The following is a 16,438-nucleotide window of genomic DNA, read 5'->3' as shown; positions in this document are numbered from 1 at the left end:
TAATGAATGCCGGGTAAATCATACCACTATGGCAGAAGCATGTCGACCCCACCCAATGGGAAATAGCTGAACAATTTATTTAGCTCCTTTTCCCACACTCTGTTTTTAGTGTGTCTGATTGACCATTTAATAGTTATTTTGGACACAATCTTGACATTTTAGAACAACTTTTATCTCACCTTCACCTATCATTAAAAAATCCTGCTCCGCAGTAACTCTGGCGTCGCAGCACAGTGGGGAGGCATTTGGCCTCTCCTGGTGGGGCCCGATGATGAAGCATGTCACCAACGAGATTGGTGAGTGAGAGCTTTCTTTAAGAATCTAGTAAGATTCCCCATGCTCGGTAGTCGTCTTATAAAAAAATTACTATTTTCTTGTTTATACTACATAGTTTTAATAGGGCCAAGAAATCGCCGCGCCCGTCAAACCGGCAGAGTGATCTTAGAAAATAACATTTCTTTGCCGCCAGAACGCCCATTGTACACCGCTTTACCCTCTGTTACATTTGGGGACCAGGATCAGCTGAACCTGCAACAGCTCAGAGTTGCTCAATGCCATGCAGAAGCACATCAGGATCCACCCACAAACTGGCAGGATCTTGATTCAACCATCTCCAGAGCCTCAGAACCCAGTGGCTCTTAAAACGATGTTTATTTTTGAGAAAGCCCTCGATTTGACATGTGAACCACCAGCTAAAGTCAAGAGGCAACATGACCAAGGCATCAGTCCCCTGCCTCTTCAATATCTACCATCACTGCCTAACATTTTCCCCCTCCCCTCCCTTGCCTTCCTCTCCAACTCCTTCTCACCCCTGCTGCCTTTGTTAGGGTCACCACAGGGCTCCCCACATTCTAGACTTGTAGGAGATAGTCCAGGCTCACATCAAGAGCCACTGGATAACCAATGAAATGATCTAAATAGATTTCCAACCCCACCCTCCAGCCGGGGTCACTGTTCCCAACCTGTCATCCCCGCCAGATGACATCACCTTGTATCACAAGGTTTTTAGGTCTCGCCTGTCGATGCGCATGCGCATCGAGCAAGCGAGACTATAGGGGCTCATCGACTCTTTATCTAACTTGCAAGGAATCGTGGCGATTCCTTGCAGTGCCCGTGACTTTTAAGGTCAATGCGCATGCGCATTAAGCTTATGCGCATGCGCATTGACCTTAAAAGTCACGGGCGCGTGCACGTCCGCGTTTGTTTACCCGCTCCGCCCCCTCCCGCCGTGTCGCATTTCTCCTCCCCGCACCTCTCCCCTCTCCGCCCCCTCCCCGCTCCGCCCCCTCCCCTTCCCTCCGTGTCGCATTTCTCCTCCCCCCTCCCCTCTCTTCCGTCCGTCCGTCTTGTTATTCAACCCCCAGTATAACCCCCTGTTAGAACATTTGACGACAGATTAGGGACAGATTCAGAACGGCATGGCACAGTGGTAAACAGAATACCCAGTAACACGTATTCATGCTCGGGCGGCACTTCCTCCATGTTCACCACCCAAACACATCCTGATGGGGCCCTTAACCAGAAGGCATCAACAATCTTTCCTTTCTGCTTCCAACGCCAATTGCACCTACAACGAATCCGGATCTTGCATAAGGTCCCCCCGCCCCTCCCCCTCTGCTCTCAATACCTCAATCCAGAGCGCCATTTAAGTCCGCCATAATAAGCCGTGCTGCGCTTACTGGGTCAAGGGAAAAAGCACAAAGATGCCTTGTTTGTTTCGCTCCGAGGGACAGGGAGCCGCCACAGAGACCAGAACCAGCGTCAGAGAAGGAAAGCCTTCCAGATCTTCAACCATGGTAGTCGATTCACCGATGCTGTACACACGTCCCTAACAACGTCATTTCAGGCGGACCCCATCATACATGACAGCACCAAAACAAAAGAGAAGGCAGCATTCGTTGTCCCGCTAAGCACCACCTTTTGTCCGTCCAGGCAGCCGCTCAATGCAAACACCTCCCAGTGCCATGTAAAGCCACCCCCAACAACACAAAGGAAAACCCGGATATACAAGCAGAATCCACTGTGAGACACTGGCCTGCCCGCCCATGTGACACATCAGCAGCCCAACATCAAACAAACGCCAGAACACGTCAGACAGCCCACAGATGATTAAACACAACTGATTTATCTGCACGTCATGCAAGGCCATCGCAACATAACGCCCTTCGGCCCACACACACATCTATCTAACCCCAGTGCTTAATTCGATTATAAAAATTGAAAGTGTAACTCCAAAAGTTTTTCTTAAGAGATCGCTGCTTAATACCAAGGCTGCTTACTCTGGATTCTACCTCACGCCTCTTCCTTCCACTCCTGTGACGATCTCAATCGTGCAGGGTTTGCCATTTTTGCTTTCTTTGTTTTCTGCATTTCTGACTCCTGCTCTGGGTCAAAGTCTGATGACAGAACCTCAACCCCTCACCCTCAATCCCTCACCCACACTCACCCTCACCCACCCTCACCCACCCTCACCCACCCTCACTCACCCTCACTCACCCTCACTCACCCTCACCCTCACTCACCCTCACTCACCCTCACCCTCAACCCCTCACTCACCCTCACTCACCCTCACTCACCCTCAACCTCTCACCCTCACCCACCCTCAACCCCTCACCCACCCTCAACCCCTCACCCTCACTCACCCTCAACCCCTCACTCACCCTCACTCACCCTCAACCCCTCACTCACCCTCACTCTCAACCCCTCACTCACCCTCACTCACCCTCAACCCCTCACTCACCCTCACTCACCCTCACTCACCCTCAACCCCTCACTCACCCTCACTCACCCTCACTCACCCTCACTCACCCTCACTCACCCTCACTCACCCTCACTCACCCTCACTCACCCTCACTCACCCTCACTCACCCTCACTCACCCTCACTCACCCTCACTCACCCTCACTCACCCTCACTCACCCTCACCCTCAACCCCTCACTCACCCTCAACCCCTCACCCTCACCCACCCTCAACCCCTCACCCGCCCTCAACCCCTCACCCTCACTCACCCTCAACCCCTCACTCACCCTCACTCACCCTCAACCCCTCACTCACCCTCACTCACCCTCAACCCCTCACCCTCACTCACCCTCAACCCCTCACTCACCCTCACTCACCCTCAACCCCTCACTCACCCTCACTCACCCTCAACCCCTCACCCACCCTCAACCCCTCACCCTCACTCACCCTAACCCCTCACTCACCCTCACTCACCCTCAACCCCTCACTCACCCTCACTCACCCTCAACCCCTCACTCACCCTCACTCACCCTCAACCCCTCACTCACCCTCACTCACCCTCACTCACCCTCACTCACACTCAGTCACCCTCAACCCCTCACCCTCACCCACCCTCAACCCCTCACCCACCCTCAACCCCTCACCCACCCTCAACCCCTCACCCTCACTCACCCTCAACCCCTCACTCACCCTCACTCACCCTCAACCCCTCACTCACCCTCACTCACCCTCAACCCCTCACTCACCCTCACTCACCCTCAACCCCTCACTCCCTCACTCACCCTCACTCACCCTCACTCACCCTCAACCCCTCACTCACCCTCACTCACCCTCACTCACCCTCACTCACCCTCACTCACCCTCACTCACCCTCACTCACCCTCACTCACCCTCACCCTCAACCCCTCACTCACCCTCACTCACCCTCACTCACCCTCAACCCCTCACCCTCACCCACCCTCAACCCCTCACCCACCCTCAACCCCTCACCCTCACTCACCCTCAACCCCTCACTCACCCTCACTCACCCTCAACCCCTCACTCACCCTCACTCACCCTCAACTCCTCACCCACCCTCAACCCCTCACCCACCCTCAACCCCTCACCCTCACTCACCCTCAACCCCTCACTCACCCTCAACCCCTCACTCACCCTCACTCACCCTCAACCCCTCACTCACCCTCACTCACCCTCAACCCCTCACTCACCCTCACCCTCACTCACCCTCACCCTCAACCCCTCACTCACCCTCACTCACCCTCACCCTCACTCACCCTCACCCTCACTCACCCTCAACCCCTCACCCACCCTCAACCCCTCACCCACCCTCAACCCCTCACCCTCACTCACCCTCAACCCCTCACCCTCACTCACCCTCAACCCCTCACCCTCCCTCACCCTCAACCCCTCACTCACCCTCAACCCCTCACTCACCCTCACTCACCCTCACCCTCAACCCCTCACCCACCCTCACTCACCCTCACCCTCAACCCCTCACCCACCCTCACTCGCCCTCAACCTCATGCTAAAGATTTACAAAAAAACCCATAAACAATTCTAAAAGCACTAACTCTAATGCTGCGAGACCTATTGCATTTCTAATGCTTGTTCTGACTGCAGCCACTTACCACAAGATGGAAATGCACAAAAGACTGGAGAATGAAGAGGGATGCTGTCCTCTATCCTGGGCTCCATGCAATTTGTCCCAGTGTAACAGGAGATGTTAAAGACTGCTCCTAGAGTCTTCGAGAAGCTGGTTAAAGCCAGGCTTACCACCCCAATGGTGGTCAAAAAATACAAAGCTTCACCTCAGACCCTGCATGCATTAGGGGAAACTTCCACCAGATTCACTGGTACTACATACAGTCTAGAAGCGCGCTCATACTGAAGGCACTGGAGATACACCACCTCCTTAGAAAGATCAGAAAGATAGATGCAACTGATAAGCACGTCTGCGCTTATTCAGCATCACTCTGGCGCATTGCCAACTCGGTCAGCTTGCAAAAGAAAGGAACTGGTGCACTGGGACAAAATGGAGGAGCTCATCCAGCATCTCCTAGAGCAGTACTGGAAAAGAGGCCAAGACATTGTACAAAAGGCAAAATAATTAGAGCACGACTATTGGGGGGCTCCCTCAATGCTGTAGACACTGCAGTGCGAGGCATAAATTAAAGAGTCCTGCTCTGCCGTCAAGACTAGCTGTGTATTTGTGCTTTAAGTTTGAAGTACAGCAGCATCTACTTAACTTACAGTTTGAGGGGTGAGTACTTCTTCAGTCAAACAACCTTGTGGTGGACTGCCTGTTGTACTTAACTGCAAGACACAGAATTGGGTCAGACTGGCCAAGAGCCACCACCGACATCCAGTACCTGTGCGCATCCAAGATGTCAGGTGCGTCCCTTGCTGCTGAATAGACATGTGCTACAGGTACCTACCGGCTGCTGAAAGAAAACAACCTCTTCCTTTTGACTGTACAAAGACTACTTTCTACAAGGGGCAGGGCTTGCATACACATCTCCTGCAGTTCATATTGCAACAGATAACTCTGTGGTTGTGTGGAGGGCACATCATAAGACCCTCTCCTCAAGAATACATTGGGCTCCTGCAGTTCATATTGCAACAGATCTCTCCGTGGTAGTGTGGAGGGCACATCATAGGACCCTCTCCAAAAGCATACATTAGGCTCCCCAGTAGGAAACGCTCAGAACTTGGAGCAGGTCGCACTAGTTCTGAAAGCCTTCCTACCGGGGATTAAGAAATCTGGTCCGAAAAAGCATAAACCTATTATTTTACATTTGGAAACAGGATAGGGAAGCAGGTTGCAATAAATCACAGGAGTTTTGGCACTAGATGATATAACACAACTCCTTGACAGTGAGCCACTTGGTAGGACCACACAACAGCTGGACAGATGCCTAAAGCATGCAGGCACATTGTGTGGTATCCGAGAACACAGTTGAATGGCACTTTTGATTCCTTGGTTTGAAATATTCATTCAAGTCTTTCTTCTCAGTCCCTGGACCCTCTGAGTCCACGCAAAACTAACAAGAAATCATGCAAGATCATCCTTGTTGCTTCTGCATTGGCTGGACAGCTGGTTTATGGATATTTTTGATATATCAGACCATCCCAATCTAGTTCAAATCTAATGCCCATCTCCAAACCATAAAGTAGAGGTGAGTGCTAGATAACCAGGCCTCTGTTCACTTAAAAGCTTGGTTACAAGTGACATTTTTGGATATACAGAAAGTCTGTGAGAAGGCTTTGAATGATAAAGTACACCCACTGATTTTCTTTTTGCAACCTTGAACTGTAGCTGAGATGTCTCTGCACTCTTTAGATCTGGACCGTTGCTTCAACTTGTATATCATGAGAGCCTCAGTCTAGCTTTGTTTGCTTCAGCAATTCCAATAAAGGGCAACACAGGCTGTATTACTCTGTCAAGCCAAGGTTGACAGGCTGGTGCGAAATGAGGCACTCACTTATCCTCATGGATGGTTGTGACACCATCTATTTTTACAGGCCTACCGCTTAGATATTTGTAAACCATCTACATAGTCCTCATGTTTTTTTTTTTCAGAAAAGAAAAGTTACTTTCCTGTATTTATAGATCTCCAGCTTTGTCATCTTATATAGATATATTGCAACAGCCCCTCCCCCGTTCTACAAGGCTAAAACATACAACCACTTGTTACAAGAGGTATACTATCTAATAAGGTGGATAAGCTTGGCTTATAAATCAATCTGGATTTATAAAGCACGGCTGATCACCCGTTTTGGTATCCAGGCGCGTGTATGCCCCAGAGATTTCTTTGAACATTCAGGTCTTGAGGGCCATTTGGATTTCTGGAAGTGAGGCGATGATCTGGAGGTGATTGGGGAGGCTGTTACTAGTCTTTGCTTCGATGTGGGAGAAGGAGCATCCTCCACTTCTGCTTCAGTAGACGCAGGAGTATGGAAAAGTGAAAGGGAGGCAGAGCATAGTCTTATTGATGGTTAGTGGAAGTAAAGGCAGTGGTTCCTTGGTTGTGTAGAGCCTTGTGTATGTGGCTCATCAGCTTGAATTGGCATCTCTTAAGTACGGGAAGCCAGTGCAGTTTCCTGAGGTGGGCTGTGATGTGGGGTTGTCAGGGAAGAATGAGTCTGGTTGCAGTGTTCTGTTTGGTCTGCAGTCTCTGTAGAAGGTGTGCGGCGATTCTTATGTAGGGAGCATTGCCGTAGTCCTGTCGGCTGGCGAGTGAGGGCTTGTGTCACGGTGCATCTCGAGAGTAGCAGTAGCCACCTGGAGATCTTGCAGAACATGCACAGAGTGAGGAAGCAGGCGGTGGTGATGGCGTTGACCTGTGATTTCATGGTGAGCTTGTTGTCAAGATGATTCAGAGGTTCTGCTATGGTTGGATGAAGTGGGTTCGGGTGCTAGGTCTGATGGCCACCTGAAGTCGTTCCATGTGGTGCCAAAGACCAGCACTTCCGTCTTGTCTGTGTTCAGCTGTAGGCCGTTGTTTTTCATCCAGTCGGTGACGCTTAGCATGCATCTGTGGAAGTTGGAAGTTTGTTCTGGTGGGGTTGTTGATGGGGGAGAGAATGAGTTGGGTGTCTGCATAGTAAATTATGTTGAGACCTTGGGATCTGGTAATGTTGGCCAGTATGTTCATAAATGCGTTCAAGAGTGTGGGGCTGAGAGATGAGCCCAGGGGGACACTGCAGGTGATCTCCTTGGGTTCAGGGATGAAAGGTGGCACGTGGATCTTCTGTGTTATTCTGGTGAGGAAGTAGGCGATCCATTGGGGCATGTCCCATTGGAAGCCCATGTGGTGGAGTCTTTCGATCAGTGTGTGGAAGGATACTATGTCAAAGGCTGCCAATAGGTCGAGGGGAATCAAAGCTGCTGTTTCTCCTCTGTTGAGGAGGGTTTGGTTGCCGTCAGTGGCTGCATTCATGGAGGTTTTGGTACTGTGATTACTGTGTAAGTTAGATTGGGAAGCGTTGAAGAGCTGGTGCTGCTCCAGGTGTGTCATGAGTTGATTGTCAAAGATCTTTTCCAGTACCTTCCCTGGGAATGGAGCAGGGAGATTGGCTGTTAGTTTTTGAGTTTGTTGGGGTCGGCAAAGTTTTTTTTTGAGTTGTGGTCTGACTTAGGCTTGTTTTCAGGCGTTGGGAAATGTTAAAGGTGGTGATAGAGGCTTATGAAATATTAAATGAATGTATTTTAACTCTGCTGTTTGAAAATTTACTTTTGAGGATTTCCATATTGACAATAGGAATAATTCAAACTTATGAATATACCACTGGTACCAAAGCTGGAGATCGGTAATTCGAGAAAACTAACATTTTTCCTCTTATAAGTAACTTACTTGAGGAACAAAATTAAATCTGCTTCACCAGCGAAGCTGAATATGCTCACTGTGGTGTGACATCATGCTGGAATGCCCCATAAATGGTCAGGGTTTACAATTTACTGTTGACTAACTGCATATTTGATAGTAAAGTGTGCATTTTTATTCTCTGTTCAACGATATGATTTTCAATTTAGAGTCCTGTGGTAAGCACACATTTGGAGTTGAATACCAGTCGAATCTGGAACTTTTAAATACCCTAGAATAAAACTGAAGAAACTGAAAGGAGCCAGTGGTTAATGGCTGAAGGACGTAATGAAGGAACGGCTAACACTGTTGCTCCCATCTAACCCAACTTTGAGCAGAGATCCCCAATTAAAATTATTGAACCATGCTACTGGCACACAGGAAACGTAAGACTGAATAATAGAAACCTTTAGCAACATGCATATGACCTGGTGTATGCACTATTAATGACTTAAAACTATTAACGTAAGGATCTCTCTATCACCACCTGTAAATTATTTTTTTTAAATATATAAATTAAGTTGGAAAGAAGAAAAGTAAAGAAAATCTGCTCACGGAGGAAGACCCCCTCAATGATAGGACGTGGAAAAGAAGTATTAGGAGATTTGGAGAAATTGTGATGAGCACTAAAAATGTAATAAAATATACAAATAAAGCATTGTAAGCCTTGGGGTAAAAAAGATGTCTGTATTTAAAACTGAGATTTATATTATTTGCTAACACCAGTTGTACAGTAACTCACATCATTTTGTTTTCTTTAGGAGACTGTGGCCTTGGAATAAGTATCATTGGAATGGGTGTTGGTGCAGACCAAGGATTGGAGAAGCTGGGGATATTTGTGAAAACTATAACTGATGGCGGAGCAGCTCAAAGAGATGGACGGTAATGTCAGTCAAATGCCTTCCCTTGTTTGTGTTCACCACAATATAGTGGTTCAAAAACATCCAGTCACTTTGATCTTTGAAGCAAAATGTATCTGCTCGAACAAGTTGGCAACATAATAGTGTGTGAAAGGTGTTTTTATAAGCTTCTTCAGAAGTCCCATATTTTTGAATTTTACATAGTCCGATTTGGTTGTTTGGTGTTATTTTCTTTAATTGCCGTATTTCCTGAAGGAAGGGCAGGAGGTTCTCAGGAGCCTGAGATAAAAGTGGCTACTTTTGATTGCTTTTTTTGACCTGCGGTTTTTTGCTTTAGATAGGCAAAGCAAATTTGTGAGGGTTTAGCTTTATGGTATACATTGCGCACAGCTTAATGACTGAAGGTTTTATGAAATTGGAATCAGTTCGGTCTTAATGCAGCCCATCCAGCGCGATTTGGTGTGAACATTAGTTAAAGATTTGTAATCCTTCCTAATATTTCATGCAATTAAATGGAAAGAAATTTCACTCCGTGGTGTAGGGATGAAACCGAATTGCAGTTTTTAGCAGGTTGCAGTGCCATAATTGTATTCCCCTGATTAGACTTGCTGGAAAACTTTCACAACGTGTCTTAGAGATGGCATAAATGTGACTTTATTCACGTCAAGCAGTAGTTTCAAGAAAGGCCTGAAAGATTGTTAGCAAGTGTTAACAATGCATTTGTAAGTTTGCTTGCTTCAGTGTCCAGCTTCTCTCTTGGCTTTGCAAATGATATTATTGTCTGAGGCCCAGTTATTTATGAGTTTGCCAGCACACTTGTTTTGTCATTTATAAACCATCCACTCATTTAGATTTCCCAGCTCCTAAAGTGTAGTGAGTTTGATTTGTCGTAGTTTATGGTAAAGTGGTTCATGGCACAGTACATTTCAAAACATGTCAATGTATGTTAAAGACCAACACTTGTTTGATCGAAAATGACGATGTCGTCTGCATATATTAATAACTGGGTTATACTACCCCTGATTATATTGGGGGAGAGGGCCAGGCTCTTTAATTATGCTAGTTAGTTGTGATGTTGGTAACAAAGGGTAAAAGCATTGGTGAGAAAATGCAGCCTTGTTTCAGGCCCCTGGTATTCAAGAGGTACTTTTTGACCAGGGATTTGCCATCACCCAATTTCACCATTACCGAAGTGTTCATGTATAAGGCCTGAATGGCCTTTAACAAATTGTGATCTAATCCCAGCCCATTTAATTTGCTCCAAATTAAATTCCATTAACAAAGAACAAGGGGACCCTTATGGTCAAAAAGGGACCGAGGGGAATAGTGAGTTATTAGAAACAATGGTCCCTTGAAAGAGCGAATACAAAAGTATAGCCACAAAGCTGAAATCAGAATTGAGTCTAGATACGTTCAATGCAAAAAATAGTACACTTTATTAACAAGAGTAAAAGCACAATTAATGCGAAAAACATGAAGTGAGCTAAAAGTGACGGAGTAACTGGAAATCGGTGAACAGTGACTTAGTGATAAAAGTAAACAGTCAACTTAGTCACAATAACACAAAAAACACCTTATGCTCCGCTTAATATTATACTGTAGTCAGGAGTCAAGATTTGGGTGTCGACGTTTCGATCCCGAACAAAGATTATGGGATCATCATCAGGACGGAGCGAATGGGGAATGCCTGAGAAGTTGCCAGTGTCAGCCGGCTGGAAAGAATGGTCCCGGTGTTGCGGTTCCGGCAGTAAATATAGGGGCGAGATCACTGAGGCACCTTACCGGTGGCTGAGCCTATACCGGTGGGCCGTCAAAGGGGACCTGCAAGGTGATGAGAAGGCACAATGGTCTGGTCAGTTGCCAGTGGTTCCAACGACATGGGAGTACATAGAACTAGAGGCACTCAAGGTGATGAACGATGTTCAAAGGGATGATCTGGCACAATGGACAGGAGCCAAACAAACCACTCTTGAGGGAAGCTTTTACTCTTGTTAATAAATTGTACTATTTTTTGCATTGAACGTATCTAGACCCAATTCTGATTTCAGCGTTGTGGCTATACTTATGTATTCGCTCTTTCAAGGGACCATTGTTTCTAATAACCCAAGTATATTCCAGTCAAATGCATCGAAAACCATGTTCAGGTCAATCAAACAGGCACAGAGAACGGACGATGGCATTAGTTGTTTCCTTTCAAGTGTTGAAGATATCATTACCTAAGCCTCTCTGAAGCCTGTTCGATGCCATGGAATCAGTACATGTTCGTCCGTGCTAATCTTTAAATCATTCGAAAGTAGTCTAGCAAATTGTTTGCCCTCCACATCCAGCAATGGTATCATACAATAGCGGGAATATGCTGGGGCTCCTTTTTGTGGTGAGGACAGAGGATAGCGCCCCACCAAGATGGCAGATCCAGCCCTGTGAAATAGCTGGCATCATATAGTAGATATGGCCAAGATAGCCAGTTAAGTAGTGCATGATTTTTACAGGTTTGCCCGAAGGCCGTTTGGGCCAGGAATCCTATCAGCTCTACTATCTTTGATAGTAACAAACACAACGTTTCTAGTACACCATGGCTGGGTTGCATAAATGTCCTCCTTAGAACTATTAATACTATTTTCATCTGCCACTTTGTCCTTTGACTCACAGAATGATATAATATACTCCGCCCTTATGCTACATGGAATGCTGTTTCCTATTGTATTTGTGCTTGTGGGGTCTAATCAGTTTATAAATGCCGAAAACTATCTCAACGACCCTCCACCCCCCGCACCTCCACTCCCGGGGAGTAACCAATCTTGAAGTTGAGTGTAGTGATAGTTTTTGTTGGACGTCGGTTTAAACTCCCTTTGGCAATGTTTGAATGTGAGGATGTCCCAGTTGTGAAACAGATCAGAAATTGTGCAGCATCCTCCTTTTTTCCATGCATTGAAAAGTCCTGATGCGTATGTGGGCGGGAATGCTGGGTTATAGTGTATGGGCGTGAAGTGTGATGGGAATGTGGTCAAGGCAGTTACCCTTTGTATATCGTCCCACACCTCAAGGGTGGTTTTGGTAGGTATACTCAAGTAAACCTTAGGCAGACGCTCCACTTTGGATTTCCACAGTAGGTCCAATTTACTACTGGCCGCCATGGCCCTGTTCTTATGTAACCAATCGGATACCCAGGATGACCATTCTGTAATCACTCTTTAGTTGGGCTGCTTTGTAGTAGGGATTCATGTCTGGTAATGCTAGACACCCCCTGTATTTTGGGAAGCCAGAGTTAATGAAATGCCAATCGTGCTCTGTTCCCTTCCCAGATAAAGCGGTTGATCAACGATTTTAATGTAGCGAAGAACCCTTGTTCTATCTCAATCGAGAGGCCTTGGAAAAGATAAAGACTCTAGGCAGTATCCTCATTGTGTTCGCATGAATGCGACTCAACCATGAGAGATACATGGGAGCCCATTTACAGAGGTCTGCTTTCACTTGTTGAAGAAGTGGGGGGTAATTCGCCTAATAAAGGTCTTGTATCTTAGGGGTTATTTTAATTCCCAAGTATGTGATTTCCTTTTTAGGTCTCGCAGAGAGACCTATTGCAGTCAAACCAGAAAGCTAAAACCAGGCGGATTTTGCCGAGTGCATGTGTGTCCGTGCACGCGCTTTCCATTCCATCTGCTTCCCGAGCTGCCTGCCAGCTTCACACATCAAAGCCATCAGCCTCCCTCCCACCTCCCCCCTAATTGCTTTCACTTTCACGGCCGCGAGGCCTTGATCTACTTCAAAGGGATCCGCTCCCTGCCCCCCCAACCCCCCGCCGCTTGCATTTCCCGTACTTGTGTTTAAACTTGTTTTACTAGCATCACCCTCATTACTTTCATTTAGACCCAGGAATTTTCCCCTTCATAGGTTGACGTGCTGTTTCATTGACGTGCAATAAGTTTATCGATCTTAGCAGCACTTTTTTGTTATGAGAATTCGCATCCTCCAAGTCCATCTGTGAGCTGGGACTCTTCTTTAAGTGAGTGGATTACTTTGGCTTGAAGAACAACTGCTTTCACTCTTTCTTCCTTTCGTCTGACATTATGCTTATCAGTCTCACCATTTCAATATGACTGCTACAATGGGGAAACGAGCATTACCAGACATGCGTTCCGAATATCGCGGCTTGCGTAACATTTCTACCTTGAAACACAAGAGGGCGCCAGTCACAAACATATAAGTTACCTTCAAGTTGCACACCACCAAGACTTTCTATCATAGGAGTAAAATAGCCTGCTCATTTTTCTCGAAAAATATGTACCTTCAGGCCTTAACAATAATTGACAAGCCGTTCCTCTATTAATTTTCCCTTAACCACATTCGCGCTGGTTGAATTCTCCTTCTATGCTGAGATTTCTAAAAGCCCCTTATTCATGACGAGCTGGGCTCGTCATCAGCGTGCGAGGAGGCTACACCATGACGAGCCCAGCTCGTCATGAGCCTGGAAGGGGTTAAAGGCACACGTTTGTCCTTTTTTAGGTCAGGAGTAAGGTGCTCAAGGCATCCCTTACTAAACGATGCAACCTTATGAGCAACCTTCCCTGTTTTTTTCAACACCATATTTTAACCTTTCTGCCCCCCTTTTGTAAATCATAAACGCAATGCAGCACCTATCTACATTCAATCGAAACAACTATTCTTTTTTTTTTTTGCTTCGTTACCACACATTGTGATACCTTTCACTTTGTGCATTAATCATGTGGCCCACAAAAGCAGCGGCTAACTAAATTCTATAGAAAAAAAATGCTTTTATTACCCCTACTGTACATCGTGAGTACTTTCACCTTGTTTTTTATGTGTTTGGGTCTTAAAAGTAAATGAAGCACGAAGTGTGCTTTGGGGTGCAGGCATGCCGAGAGAGCCACTTCCATGCTGTTCCCTTACAATGGGCCAATTAACAAGTGTTAGAAGTAAACAGACCAGCGGAGCCAGGAGAGCACAAACTAGACATGACTCCCCCTTTCCTCCTGCATCCTTTCGGCGGGGCGCGCGCCACGCTCTCTCTGTTGCCACACGCATGACACTTAGTAGGCAGACCACCCCCCCCCCCCCTCCTCCCTAGGTTCGCTCGAGTTGCAGGCAGCCCACCCCCTCCCTGTCCATATGATCGCTCGACTTTACTTTTATCTTCGACACGCATTCTCACTGGCTCCTCTCTGACCACGCATTCCTCATTTTACATTTACTTACATGCCCCATAATTTACGGACAAATAGTCCTTCTTATGTTTTGATATGCAAGCATTTCTCATGTGCTTTACATTCGTTTACTTACAATATGTTTTAAAAAAAATGTAATTGACGCAAAAAGAATAGTTTCTACTTGTTTATGTAAACATGCTGCCATTCACAGTCACCTTTTACAAATCACTTTCACAACAAACATCACTCTGGGGCAACACTCATGGCAAAAAATGCATTACTTAGGCACACCCTAACCTCACTCATGGACACCGGCACACTACTTAGGGACACCACCACCCATCAATAAGGGACACACAATCACACTCAACTACACACACAACCACACACATAATGCCACAACCACACACACAACCATCTATCTATCTACAAAAGACAATAACACACAAAGAAAAAACTTACAACAATGAAATCCATCTTCAAATGCCACAAATCATTAGGAATAACAATAGTGCCACTTTTGTGAGGTCATCCCATAACAATAACCAAAAATACATAATTTGCACATTACTGTCACCATGACCATACAGATGCACCAGCTCGCAGGAATAATGGGAAAAGTGAGACAATAATTCGAATCTCATAATTGGACATGTCTCAAAGTAAAATAAGTTATGCCCCATTCTGAGTCCGAAACAAAATTAGGCTCCAAAAGCACATTTCGGGAAACACAGAACATTGCTTCAGATAAGTTACAAGCAAACTGTGCTTCCGGGAAGTGAGCTCGAGATGCTCTAATGTTTATCAGGCTTCATGACAGAGAGAAAAGTGAATAGCTCAATCGAATACAAAGAGAACTAAGAAAATTATCTGATAGGAACCGATGAGGAAGCTTTTCTGTCAAAAATGTTAAACAGCCTATTTTCTATTTTTTAAACCGGCGTTCTCAATAATCGTCCGGATGATGAAACGGATTAAAGACAATGTTTAACACTTACAAAACATGGCTATGCTTATACCAATCTCTGTGTCACAGAAGTCAGCTTTTGTGGGGGAGTTTAAAAATATATATTTTCTGGTTCGTAAGCACTGTCTAAATCAATGCACAGAAGGAACATCAGGACCAAATTAAAACATACACTGTGGTATCACAAATGGTTAGGGGGAAATGTGAATCAACTCTTTAATCAGCTGCATCACAGCAGGTGATTTCAACAAAGACGGTAGGACAGGCAATAACAAACAGGCTAAAAGGTTGGATTTGCACACTTCAAACTGGCACACACACTGGAAGCCATCAATGCACACTTACTACAATCACCCACCAACAGCCAACAACGCACACAACAGTTTAAAAAAAAAATCCAATTTATAATATTAAATCAATAACAGTATGACACACTTTAGTTTGTAATACAGTCATCAAAAGAACTGCATAACCACACTTAAAAATAAAACAGAACTACTATACAAAGAAAGTCATAATTTGCATATAACAGACAAATAATTTACACAGCATAAAATACATAAACAGACGACACACCTTTGCAAAGGGACATAAAAGTTACTTACAAAAAAAACATAATTGCTAGCAATAAACATAAACTGGTATACAAATAAAACATTTGAAAACAAAAACAAGTCGAGAAATGACATAAACAACACAAACAGAAAAAAAAAGAAACAAAAAACTTACCTGTCGAGCGATGCAGGAAACCGGCAGCAAACCCGACACTCCTTACACCAAGCGCACCTTCATGAATATGGGGATTTCCAACAATACGCGCATAAATTGTTATGCAACGTAAACAAATGTAAGAATCTCATTGGCTGACACACGACAATCAAAAAAAATAAAGCATTCAAAAAACTACTAGACCGCAACACTTTCAAACATTACATTTATAATGGAACATTCACACATCCGGGATTTAAATTAAAAAAAAACTATCCACACACACCATACACCCCACCACACACACAACCCCCCAAACACACACACAGAGCCTCACCACACACACACACACACACACGACCACACACACAAGTCCCCACACAACCCCACGCACACACAATCACACGCACATAACACCACACACACACAACAAACCACACACAATGAAACCCCCACACATACCCCACAAACACAACCACCCCACAAACACAACCACCCCACAAACACAACCACCCCACAAACACAACCACCCCACAAACACAACCACCCCACACCCACACAACACCCCCACACACACACAACACCCCCCACACACACACAACACCCCCCACACACACACACACAACACCCCCCCTC

General features: G+C 45.9%; 1 protein-coding gene across 3 annotated transcripts in view; it reads left to right on the top strand.

The window, feature by feature from the left end:
• The window catches only part of LOC147731157 (neurabin-2-like), a 681,485-nt gene that overhangs the window by 170,515 nt on the left and 494,532 nt on the right, over nucleotides 1-16,438 (top strand). For all 3 annotated transcript variants that reach the window (XM_086956139.1, XM_086956141.1, XM_086956140.1), the window contains exon 3: nucleotides 8,864-8,984. In XM_086956139.1, the coding sequence (XP_086812265.1) occupies nucleotides 8,864-8,984 (121 nt within the window). The remainder of the gene's footprint in view (nucleotides 1-8,863; nucleotides 8,985-16,438) is intronic.

This window comes from Lissotriton vulgaris, chromosome 2_1 (assembly GCF_964263255.1).
Source record: "Lissotriton vulgaris chromosome 2_1, aLisVul1.2, whole genome shotgun sequence".
NCBI lineage: Eukaryota > Metazoa > Chordata > Amphibia > Caudata > Salamandridae > Lissotriton > Lissotriton vulgaris.
Note: the sequence above shows the minus strand (reverse complement) of the source record. Positions and strands in the feature narration are given on the sequence as shown.